This window comes from Neovison vison, chromosome 6, assembly GCF_020171115.1.
Source record: "Neovison vison isolate M4711 chromosome 6, ASM_NN_V1, whole genome shotgun sequence".
Taxonomy (NCBI): domain Eukaryota; kingdom Metazoa; phylum Chordata; class Mammalia; order Carnivora; family Mustelidae; genus Neogale; species Neogale vison.
Window position 1 is genome coordinate 129,766,605 of NC_058096.1, and position 13,045 is coordinate 129,779,649.

Genomic DNA, 13,045 nt, shown 5'->3' on the forward strand with positions numbered 1-13,045 from the left:
AAAAGGAAATGAAATACCAGGCCTCCTGTGCCACACAGATTGGGGGTCAGGGGTATGAATTTACTCTTTCACGGCGTAAGATGCAGAAAGATTTATATAAAAACGGGGCCAGATTCGATGAACTCCAAGAGCCACCAACAGAAGGAAATATGAACCCATTCTGGAGAGAGGCTTTCATATCCCATAGCAGTAAAAAACAACACCCACAACAACAAAATATTAGAAACACAATACCATTTATATTATCATCCTCCCCAAAATGAAACTTTGGTATAAATATAATAAAATATGTACAAGATCTATATGAGGAAACTACAAAACTGATCAACAAAATCAAAGCAGAACTAGATAAACAGAGATATTCCACCATCACAGATAGGAAGACTAAACAGTTTCAAAATGTCAGTTCTTCCCAACTTGATCTATAGATTCCAATGAAATCCAATCAAAACCTTAATAAGTTACTGCAGATGTTGACAGACTGATTCTGTAATTTATATGGAGAGGCAAAGGACCCAGAATAGCCAACACAATACTGAAGAGCAAAGCTGGAGGACTGACACTGCCTGACTTACTATGAAGCTTTAGTAATCAAGAAAGCATGGTCCTGATCAGTAGAGATCAGCGGAACAAAGTCCAGAAAGAGACACCTACTATGGTCCCTGACTTAAAACAGTTCAACTTACAACTTTTTACCCTACAATGGTGCAAAAGCAATACACATTCAACAGAAACCATATTTCGGATTTTGAATTTTAATCTTTTCCTGGGCTAGCAATATGGAGTACAATCTCATGATACTGGGCAGCAGCACTGAGCCACCATTTCCAGTCAGGCACTGGATCAAGAGAGTAAATAACTAATATACACAACCATTCTGATTTTTACTTTTAGTATAGTATTCAACAAGTTACATGGATATATTCAACACTTTATTATAAAACAGACTTTGTGTTAGATGATTTTGCCCAACTGTAGGCCAGTGTTAAGTGTTCTGAACACATTTAAGGTAGGCTAGGCTAAGCTATGACATTCAGTAAATATATTAAATGTATTTTCAACTGGAGATATTTTCAACTTACTATAGGTTTATTAGAATGTAACCTCATCGTTGAGTAAGATCTGTACAACAGAACAAGATATCTTTTCAAACGATGCTGGGACAGCTAAACACCCACGTGTAAAAAAATGAATACATACAATGAACAGATACAGACCATATCCTTTTCACAAGAATTAACTCAAAATGGATCACATATCTAAATGTAAACCACAAAATCATAAAAATCCTGAGAGAGAACACAGGAGCATATCTAGACATCTTGGGTCTGGCAATGATTTTTTAGATACAACACTAAAGGCATAACTCATGGGGAAAAAAGGGTATAAACTGAACTTTATTAAAGATAAAATTACTGCTCTACAAAAGTCACCATCAAAAGAATGAAGATGAATCAAAGACTGGGAGGAAATATTTGCAAAACATATTTCTGATAAAGAACTTTATCCAAAATATACAAGGAACTCTTAAAACTCATGGGTCAAAGATCTTTAGACACCTCACCAAACAAGATCTATAGACAGCAAATAAGTATATGAAGAGATGATCCACATCCTATCAATGTCATCAGGGAAATGCAACTTAAAGCAGGTACATATCACTATGGATCTACTACAATGGCTGAAATCAAGAACTCTGACAACATTAAATGCTGGGGAGGATGCAGAGCAACTCTCATCCACTGGAGTATGAGGAACTCTCATACATTGCTGGTGGGAGTGCAAAATGGTATAGCTACTTTGGAAGACAGTTTGGCAATTTCTCACAAAACTAAACATATTTTTACCATATGGCTCCACAACTGCAATCCTTGATATTCACCCAAAAACTTATGTCCACACAAAAACCTGCACACGGATGTTTACAGCAGCTTTATTCAGAATTGCCAAAACTTGGAAGCAACCAAGAAGTCCTTAATAGGTGAGGGACGCCTGGGTGGCTCAGTGGTTTAAGCCTCTGCCTTCAGCTCGGGTCATGATCTCAGGGTCCTGGGATCGAGCCCCACATCGGGCTCTCTGCTCAGCGGGGAGCCTGCTTCCCCCACCCGCCTGCCTTCTGCCTACTTGTGATCTCTCTCTATCAAATAAGTAGATAAAAATCTAAAAAAAAAAAAAGAAGTCCTTAATAGGTGAATGGACAAATAAACTGTGGTACCTCCAGACAATGACATATTATCCAGCACTAAAAAGAAATGAGCTATTGAACAATGAAAAAACACCAGTATATTATAATGCATATTAGTAAGTAAAAGAAGCCAACCTGAAAGGCTACCTACTGTATGATTCCAAATACATGATATTCTGAAAAAAAGTACCATGTGGGGACCATCAAAATATTTAAGTAGGAGGAGGAGTCAAGATGGCGGAGAAGTAGCAGGCTGAGACTACCTCAGCTAGCAGGAGATCAGCTAGAGAGCTTATCTAAAGATTGCAAACACCTGCAAATCCATCAGCAGATCGAAGAGAAGAAGAACAGCAATTCTAGAAACAGAAAAACAACCACTTTCTGAAAGGTAGGACTGGCGGAGAAGTGAATCCAAAGCGTCGGGAAGATAGACCCCGGGGGGAGGGGCCGGCTCCCGGCAAGCGGCGGAGCAACGGAGCACAAAATCAGGACTTTTAAAAGTCTGTTCCGCTGAGGGACATCGCTCCGGAGGCTAAACCGGGGCGAAGCCCACGCGGGGTCGGCGTGACCTCAGGTCCCGCGGGGTCACAGAAGGATTGGGGGTGTGTGAGTGTTGCAAAGCTTGTGGATATTGGAACGGGAAAGCCGGCTGCAGAGACAGAGCCGACAGTAAGCTCGCAGCTCGGAGTTGCCTTGAACCGGTCGCAAGCTCGGTGAGCTTGGAGCGCGGCCGGAGGTTAGGCAGACGCGAGTTACCAGGAGCAGTTCGCTGAGGGCGCACAGGGGAGCGGGGCCCTGGGCTCTCGGCTCCTCTGGGCCGGAGACCAGGAGGCCGCCATTTGTATTCCCATCCTCCGGAACTCTACGGAAAGCGCTCAGGGAACAAAAGCTCCTGAAAGCAAAGCCGAGCAGATCACTCAGCCCCATCACTCAGCCCCCGCCCCTGGTAAGGGCGGTGTAATTCCGCCTGGGGCAAAGACACTTGAGAATCACTACACCAGGCCCTTCCCCCAGAAGATCAACAAGAAATCCAGCCAAGACCAAGTTCACCTACCAAGGAGTGCAGTTTCAATACCAAGGAGAGAGCAGCAGAATTCCAGAGGAGGAAAAAACAAACCACGGAACTCATGGCTTTCTGCCGGTGATTTTTTAGTCTTGCAGTTAATTTATTTTTTTTTTCTTTTTCATTTTTTTTCTCTTCTTCTGCTAAAATTTTTTCTAATTTTACCCTTTTCTTTTTTAACGTTTTTTAACTAGATTATCTAATATATATATATTTTGCTTTTTTATACTTTTCTTTATTCATTTTCTTTTTTTTTTTTAATTCTTTTTTTTCTTTTTTTTTCTTTCTTTCTTTTTGAACCTCTTTTTATCCCCAAATCAGAAGAGATCCTAATCTCTTCAATCTTTTTTTTTCTTAATTCTTTTTTAAATTCTTGATTGAATTTTTAATTCAATCTCTTTTTTTTAATTCTTTTTTTCTTTTTTTCTTTCTTTCTTTTTGAACCTCTTTTTATCCCCAAATCAGAAGAGATCCCAATCAGAAGAGATTGGGAGATCCCAGTCAAAGGAGATCCCAATCAGAGGAGATCCCTCACCCAATCGTGAGGGGGGAGAAATCCCCCCGCATGATTTGGGATCTCTTCTGATTTGGTTAAAGCATATTTTCCTGGGATTGTTGCCACCCTTTTAGTATTTTACTTGCTCCTTCATATACTCTTAGCTGGACAAAATGACAAGGCGGAAAAATTCACAACAAAAAAAAGAACAAGAGGCAGTACCGAAGGCTAGGGACCTAATCAATACAGACATTGGTAATATGTCAGATCTAGAGTTCAAAATGACAATTCTCAAGGTTATAGCCGGGCTTGAAAAAGGCATGGAAGATATTAGAGAAACCCTCTCCAGAGATATAAAAGCCCTTTCTGGAGAAATAAAAGAACTAAAATCTAACCAAGTTGAAATCAAAAAGGCTATTAATGAAGTTCAATCAAAAATGGAGGCTCTCACTGCTGGGATAAATGAGGCAGAAGAAAGAATTAGCAATATAGAAGACCAAATGACAGAGAATAAAGAAGCTGAGCAAAAGAGGGACAAACAGCTACTGGACCATGAGGGGAGAATTCGAGAGATAAGTGACACCATAAGACGAAACAACATTAGAATAATTGGGATTCCAGAAGAAGAAGAAAGAGAGAGGGGAGCAGAAGGTATACTGGAGAGAATTATTGGGGAGAATTTCCCCAATATGGCAAAGGGAACGAGCATCAAAATTCAGGAGGTTCAGAGAACGCCCCTCAAAATCAATAAGAATAGGCCCACACCCCGCCACCTAATAGTAAAATTTACAAGCCTTAGTGACAAAGAGAAAATCCTGAAAGCAGCCCAGGAAAAGAAGTCTGTAACATACAATGGTAAAAGTATTAGATTGGCAGCTGACTTATCCACAGAGACCTGGCAGGCCAGAAAGAGCTGGCATGACATTTTCAGAGCACTAAACGAGAAAAACATGCAGCCAAGAATACTATATCCAGCTAGGCTATCATTGAAAATAGAAGGAGAGATTAAAAGCTTCCAGGACAAACAAAAACTGAAAGAATTTGCAAACACCAAACCAGCTCTACAAGAAATACTGAAAGGGGTCCTCTAAGCAAAGAGAGAGCCTACAAGTGGTAGATCAGAAAGGAACAGAGACAATATACAGTAACAGTCACCTTACAGGCAATACAATGGCACTAAAATCATATCTCTCAATAGTTACCCTGAATGTTAATGGGCTAAATGCCCCAATCAAAAGACACAGGGTATCAGAATGGATAAAAAAACAAAACCCATCTATATGTTGCCTCCAAGAAACCCATTTTAAACCCGAAGACACCTCCAGACTTAAAGTGAGGGGGTGGAAAAGAATTTACCATGCTAATGGACATCAGAAAAAAGCAGGAGTGGCAATCCTTATATCAGATCACTTAGATTTTAAGCCAAAGACTATAATAAGAGATGAGGAAGGACACTATATCATACTCAAAGGGTCTGTCCAACAAGAAGATCTAACAATTTTAAATATCTATGCCCCCAATGTGGGAGCAGCCAACTATATAAACCAATTAATAACAAAATCAAAGAAACACATCAACAATAATACAATAATAGTAGGGGACTTTAACACTCCCCTCACTGAAATGGACAGATCATCCAAGCAAAAGATCAACAGGGAAATAAAGGCCTTAAATGATACACTGGATGAGATGGACATCACAGATATATTCAGAACATTTCATCCCAAAGCAACAGAATACACATTCTTCTCTAGTGCACATGGAACATTCTCCAGAATAGATCACATCCTCGGTCCTAAATCAGGACTCAACCGGTATCAAAAGATTGGGATCATTCCCTGCATATTTTCAGACCACAATGCTCTGAAGCTAGAACTCAACCACAAGAGGAAGTCTGGAAAGAACACAAATACATGGAGACTAAACAGCATCCTTCTAAAGAATGAATGGGTCAACCGGGAAATTAAAGAAGAATTGAAAAAAATCATGGAAACAAATGATAATGAAAATACAACGGTTCAAAATCTGTGGGACACAACAAAGGCAGTCCTGAGAGGAAAATATATAGCGGTACAAGCTTTTCTCAAGAAACAAGAAAGGTCTCAGGTACACAACCTAACCCTACACCTAAAGGAGCTGGAGAAAGAACAAGAAAGAAACCCTAAACCCAGCAGGAGAAGAGAAATCATAAAGATCAGAGCAGAAATCAATGAAATAGAAACCAAAAAAACAATAGAACAAATCAACCAAACTAGGAGCTGGTTCTTTGAAAGAATTAATAAAATTGATAAACCCTTGGCCAGACTTATCAAAAAGAAAAGAGAAAGGACCCAAATAAATAAAATCATGAATGAAAGAGGAGAGATCACAACTAACACCAAAGAAATATAAACTATTATAAGAACATACTATGAGCAACTCTACGCCAACAAATTTGACAATCTGGAAGAAATGGATGCATTCCTAGAAACATATAAACTACCAAAATTGAACCAGGAAGAAATAGAAAGCCTGAACAGACCCATAACCAGTAAGGAGATTGAAACAGTCATTAAAAATCTCCAAACAAACAAAAGCCCAGGGCCAGATGGCTTCCCAGGGGAATTCTACCAAACATTTAAAGAAGAACTAATTCCTATTCTCCTGAAACTGTTCCAAAAAATAGAAATGGAAGGAAAACTCCCAAACTCATTTTATGAGGCCAGCATCACCTTGATCCCAAAACCAGACAAGGATCCCATCCAAAAAGAGAGCTATAGACCAATATCCTTGATGAACACAGATGCAAAAATTCTCACCAAAATACTAGCCAATAGGATTCAACAGTACATTAAAAGGATTATTCACCACGACCAAGTGGGATTTATCCCAGGGCTGCAAGGTTGGTTCAACATCCGCAAATCAGTCAATGTGATACAACACATCAATAAAAGAAAGAACAAGAACCATATGATACTCTCAATAGATGCTGAAAAAGCATTTGACAAAGTACAGCATCCCTTCCTGATCAAAACCCTTCAAAGTATAGGGATAGAGGGCACATACCTCAATATCATCAAAGCCATCTATGAAAAACCCACCGCAAATATCATTCTCAATGGAGAAAAACTGAAAGCTTTTCCACTAAGGTCAGGAACACGGCAGGGATGTCCATTATCACCACTGCTATTCAACATAGTACTAGAAGTCCTAGCCTCAGCAATCAGACAACAAAAGAAAATTAAAGGCATCCAAATCGGCAAAGAAGTAGTCAAATTATCACTCTTCGCAGATGATATGATACTCTATGTGGAAAACCCAAAAGACTCCACTCCAAAACTGCTAGAACTTATACAGGAATTCAGTAAAGTGTCAGGATATAAGATCAATGCACAGAAATCAGTTGCATTTCTCTACACCAACAACAAGACAGAAGAAAGAGAAATTAAGGAGTCAATCCCATTTACAATTGCACCACAAACCATAAGATACCTAGGAATAAACCTAACCAAAGAGGCACAGAATCTATACTCAGAAAACTATAAAGTACTCATGAAAGAAATTGAGGAAGACACAAAGAAATGGAAAAATGTTCCATGCTCCTGGATTGGAAGAATAAATATTGTGAAAATGTCTATGCTACCTAAAGCAATCTACACATTTAATGCAATTCCTATCAAAGTACCATCCATCTTCTTCAAAGAAATGGAACAAATAATTTTAAAATTTATATGGAACCAGAAAAGACCTCGAATAGCCAAAGGGATATTGAAAAAGAAAGCCAAAGTTGATGGCATCACAATTCCGGACTTCAAGCTTTATTACAAAGCTGTCATCAAGACAGCATGGTACTGGCACAAAAACAGACACATAGACCAATGGAACAGAATAGAGAGCCCAGAAATAGACCCTCAACTCTATGGTCAACTAATCTTCGACAAAGCAGGAAAGAATGTCCAATGGAAAAAAGACAGCCTCTTCAATAAATGGTGTTGGGGAAATTGGACAGCCACGTGCAGAAAAATGAAATTGGACCATTTCCTTACACCACACACAAAAATAGATTCAAAATGGATTAAGGACCTCAATGTGAGAAAGGAATCCATCAAAATCCTTGAGGAGAACACAGGCAGCAACCTCTTCGACCTCAGCCGCAGCAACATCTTCCTAGGAACATCGCCAAAGGCAAGGGAAGCAAGGGCAAAAATGAACTTTTGGGATTTCATCAAAATCAAAAGCTTTTGCACAGCAAAGGAAACAGTTAACAAAACCAAAAGACAACTGACAGAATGGGAGAAGATATTTGCAAACGACATATCAGATAAAGGACTAGTGTCCAAAATCTATAAAGAACTTAACAAACTCAACACCCAAAGAACAAATAATCCAATCAAGAAATGGGCAGAGGACATGAACAGACGTTTCTGCAAAGAAGACATCCAGATGGCCAACAGACACATGAAAAAGTGCTCCATATCACTCGGCATCAGGGAAATACAAATCAAAACCACAATGAGATATCACCTCACACCAGTCAGAATGGCTAAAATCAACAAGTCAGGAAATGACAGATGCTGGCGAGGATGCGGAGAAAGGGGAACCCTCCTACACTGTTGGTGGGAATGCAAGCTGGTGCAACCACTCTGGAAAACAGCATGGAGGTTCCTCAAAATGTTGAAAATAGAACTGCCCTATGACCCAGCAATTGCACTACTGGGAATTTACCCTAAAGATACAAACGTAGTGATCCAAAGGGGCACGTGCACCCGAATGTTTATAGCAGCAATGTCCACAATAGCCAAACTCTGGAAAGAACCTAGATGTCCATCAACAGATGAATGGATCAAGAAGATGTGGTATATATACACAATGGAATACTATGCAGCCATCAAAAGAAACGAAATCTTGCCATTTGCGACAACATGGATGGAACTAGAGCGTATCATGCTTAGCGAAATAAGTCAAGCGGAGAAAGACAACTATCATATGATCTCCCTGATATGAGGGAGTGGTGATGCAACATGGGGGCTTAAGTGGGTAGGAGAAGAATCCATGAAACAAGATGGGATAGGGAGGGAGACAAACCATAAGTGACTCTTAATCTCACGAAACAAACTGTGGGTTGCTGGGGGGAGGGGGGTTGGGAGAAGGGGGGTAGGGTTATGGACATTGGGGAGGGTATGTGCTTTTGGGTAAATTGGAAGGGGAGATGAACCATGAGAGACTATGGACTCTGAAAAACAATCTGAGGGGTTTGAAGTGGCGGGGGGGTGGGAGGTTGGGGTACCAGGTGGTGGGTATTATAGAGGGCACAGCTTGCATGGAGCACTGGGTGTGGTGAAAAAATAATGAATACTGTTTTTCTGAAAATAAATAAATTGGAAAAAAAAAAAAACAATAATAAAAAAAAATATTTAAGTAGCTGTCAGGGATTAGGGAACAGAGGGATGAATTAGCAGAATGCAGAAAATTTTTAGGGCAGTGAAAATACTCTGTATGAAACTATAAATGGTGAATATGTCATTATACATTTGTTCAAATGTGTAGAAATATACAACACCAAGAGTGAATCCTAATGTAAAACAAAGACTCAGAATGATTACGATGTGTCGGTGTTAGGAGTTCATCAGTTTTAACAAACGAACCACTGTGGAGAAGGATGCTTATAACAGGGAAGGCTATGCATGTGTGTGGAGTGCAGAGTAATACAGGAAGTCTTTGACCTGTTGCTCAATTTTGCTGTGAACCTAAAGCTGCTCAAAAAAATATTCTTTTTTTTTTTTTTTAATTTGCAGAACAGACAGATTGCTCATCACCACCATCTTGTGGGCAAGGAAGCAACAACAAAATAAAAGTCAAGACATCTTCAAAACTAAGGAAAGAAACAACTGCCTCATTCCATCAAACCTAAGATTCCACCAATTAAAAGACACATTATTATTTCAAGTACTACTAAGAAAGGGAAAATACTACCAATTAAACTATGACACAAACAACTATTAACTAGCATTCTAATTTCATAGGCATTAAAATATTTTAGTATCAATTAAAGGTGGTATATTGATTTTCCTCTTAAGTTCTTATCAGTGTTAGAGACAAAACAAGAAATAAGTATCTTCAACTGCAGCACAAGAATTTTAAGAGTAACATTAGGAAAATAGTAAAAGAAATATAAAAATTTGTTCTCTACTTTTGAGACACTAAATTTAGGTAATTTAAGAACAGAAATATATAATGTTGGATTTAAATAACTTCTAGGATTTCACCTAGCCTTCCAATTCATTTTTCAGATTTTAATAGTTCCACACATTAAAATTTGTCCTCAAAGTAAATGAAAAATTTACTAATATGGTGAGGGTTAACACTTTCTAAACACTCTTAAGAAATACTTTTAGGACTGCCTGGGTGGCTCAGTGGGTTAAGCCTCTGCCTTCAGCTCAGGTCATGATCTCAGGGTGCTGGGATCGAGTCCCGCATTGGGCTCTCTGCTAGGCCGAGAGACAGAGAGCCTGTCTCTGCGTAGCAGAGAGCCTGCTTCCTCCTCTCTCTCTCTCTCTCTACTTGTGATCTCTCTCTGTCAAATAAATAAAATCTTAAAAAAAAAAAAAAAAAAGAAATACTTTCAAACATTATCTCATAAAATCTTCATAAAATCCTAGTTCAGGTGGGCTTGCAACCCAGAAATGGTTGACTCCAGGGTCCATGCTCTTTTCCCCACCAGTGGAAGTATAGGTGGCACTGATAAGAGATTCAGGCAAGTTCACTCCAAATCCTACTTACCTGGCTGAAGCCTTAAAACGCTCTAAGAACTGAAGTCTCAAGCTCTCATGGCCTGGGAGATCAATCAAGGTCAGACTAGTGGCCTAAGGATGGCAGCAATAACATTAAATCAGTGTTTTGGTCCTGGCTCACATTCACAACATAAACTTCTCATATGAGATTTCAGGTACCAGAACAGCATCCATTTTTATTAATGAATCAAAAAAATGTTCACCATAATTAATTAATGAATCAAACAAATGTTCACAAAGCATCCTGTATTTATAAATCATTAGTAGACGCTCCGGGGATTTAACAGTGAGCAAAAACAAATATAATCCCTATTCCAACAGGGTTTATAATATAATCAGAAATATCAACATAATGTAAAATTACAAATAAATGTAAAATTACAACTTTGATAAATGTTCCCAGGGTATGTGAGAAAATGACCCTATCTGGGAGAGTCATGGAAGTGTAGTCCACCTGAGCCTGGGGAAATACATTAGTATGAATAAAAACAAAAACATGTGAAAACAGCAGTAAATATTCACAAACTAAATGATGTGACAGAAGATCTATACTTTATTTATATACCATGTTACCAATATGGGACCTTTGTAAAAAAACATTCCTTTACATGTTCCACTATAATTTAACTTTTGAATATCTGACAACTAGACACACCGTTTATTTGTTCCAACTGTCAATATTTTGTGTCAGTCATTCAAACAGTGAGGTGTTCTGCCCATACTGAGCTGACTCATTAAGCACCCACCTAAGAGCTATTCATTTCAGGCCGTGAGCTCAGGTTCAGTGTGGATGTAGCTGTGCTCAGTAAGACTCTGATATAACCCTGGTGCAATTACCAGGCCCACGAACATTTCTCAGATGCTCTACCTCATCCATAGCCAGCCTTAACCACTGTTCAGCAGGAGGGAGTCAGTATCATGCACTGATCTCACATAATTATAGTTGGATTCATTATAAGCCATCATGTAGTCTGTGCAGTCTTTCATGGGTAAAAATATGATGTACAGTAGTTTAAAAAAAAAATACTGACAAAAGTCTAGGGACAACATTTCATAATCACCACTATACCACCACAAGCAATTCAAAAGACACAATATTAGACACATTACTAACTTGAGAGAGACAGACTACATCCAAAACATATGGGGGGGGCGGTGGGAGGAGGTAATAAAGAAGGGAGGAATGCTCTATATTTTCTTTTTTACAAAGAGCACCCACCCATGAGTAGGCAGGGGGCGGGGTCAGAGGGAAAGGTAGAAAATCTCAAGCAGTTTCCATGCCTAGCAGAAAGCCATACGTAGGCCTCAATCTCAAAACCCTAAAATAATGACTTGAGTGGAAATCAAGAGTCAGCTGCTTAACCAACTGAGCCACCCACAAACTGTTACAATTTCAGTAAAAATATGCAAGTTTTATATATAATGTTAAGTTTTCCAAAAGGAAAAAAGTAAAAAGATACAAAGTTAATTTAATAATATACATTATTGGAGTGCCTTGGTGGCTCAGTGGGTTAAGCCTCTGACTTCGGCTCAGGACATGATCCCAGGGTCCTGGGATCGAGCCCCACATCGGACTCTCTGCTCAGCAGGGAGCCTGCTTCCTCCTCTCTCTCTCTCTACCTGCCTCTCTGCCTACTTGTGATCTCTGTCAAATAAATAAATAAAATCTTTAAAAAAAAAAAAAAAATATATATATATATATATATATATATATATTATTTAACCCAACATATCTAAAGTATCTTTTAAACAAGTTAAAAAAAAAAAAATCAAGAAATTGTTGATACTTTACTTTTTCATCCTGAGTTCAAGATCTGGTGTATACTTTACATTTACAGAACCCCTCAATTTGGACTAGTCACATTTCAGATGCTCAATGTCTCACACAGCCAATGGCTATTCCATTGTAAAGTAAGGGTCCAAAGTATGCCCAGGAATATCCCACTTAAAAAAATCTGGCACAAGTCCCCCAAGAATTAAAGATCTCCCAAAACTGACCTTTCAAAATCTAAAATCTTGGGAGTTTAAAAAGGACTGGGCTAAAAAAAGTACCAGGAAAGGTCTCTTAACCATTCTCATTCATTCATCTATACACCTACCCCTCCAACCAGCCCCCAGCCTTTCTTCCACTCACCAAATACTTATTCATTACAATAGACTTGGCAGTCACTATCCATACTCTGGAGCTAAATAGGTACATAAAAAGTTCTTCTCATGATTTCCTTACTGGCATTTTTGAAATATACTCATGTATACTCTAGGATGTCCACTGCAACACTGTAAAGCAAAAGATTGTAACAACAAACTAAATGTTTGTTAACAGAGTTCTTAAACAAGAACTTAATTGAATAGTGCAGCCACATAATGGAATACTATGTGGCTCACAAATCAACCAGGTGGTACTATGTGTACAAATGAGGGAGAAAAACAAAACAACACAATTGTATTAGTCATATTGTTAAAAAAATAAAATAAAATAAAATATGGAGCACCTGGGTGGTTCAGTGGACTGGGCACCCAATTCTTGGTTT

At 38.8% G+C, this 13,045-nt stretch overlaps 1 protein-coding gene across 1 annotated transcript in view; it reads right to left on the reverse strand.

The window, feature by feature from the left end:
• LOC122908931 (serotransferrin-like) overlaps nt 1-13,045 on the reverse strand; it is a 63,153-nt gene that overhangs the window by 14,043 nt on the left and 36,065 nt on the right. Inside the window, 1 exon segment of the mRNA XM_044252335.1 lies at nt 10,504-10,586. Within this exon segment, the coding sequence (XP_044108270.1) occupies nt 10,504-10,586 (83 nt within the window).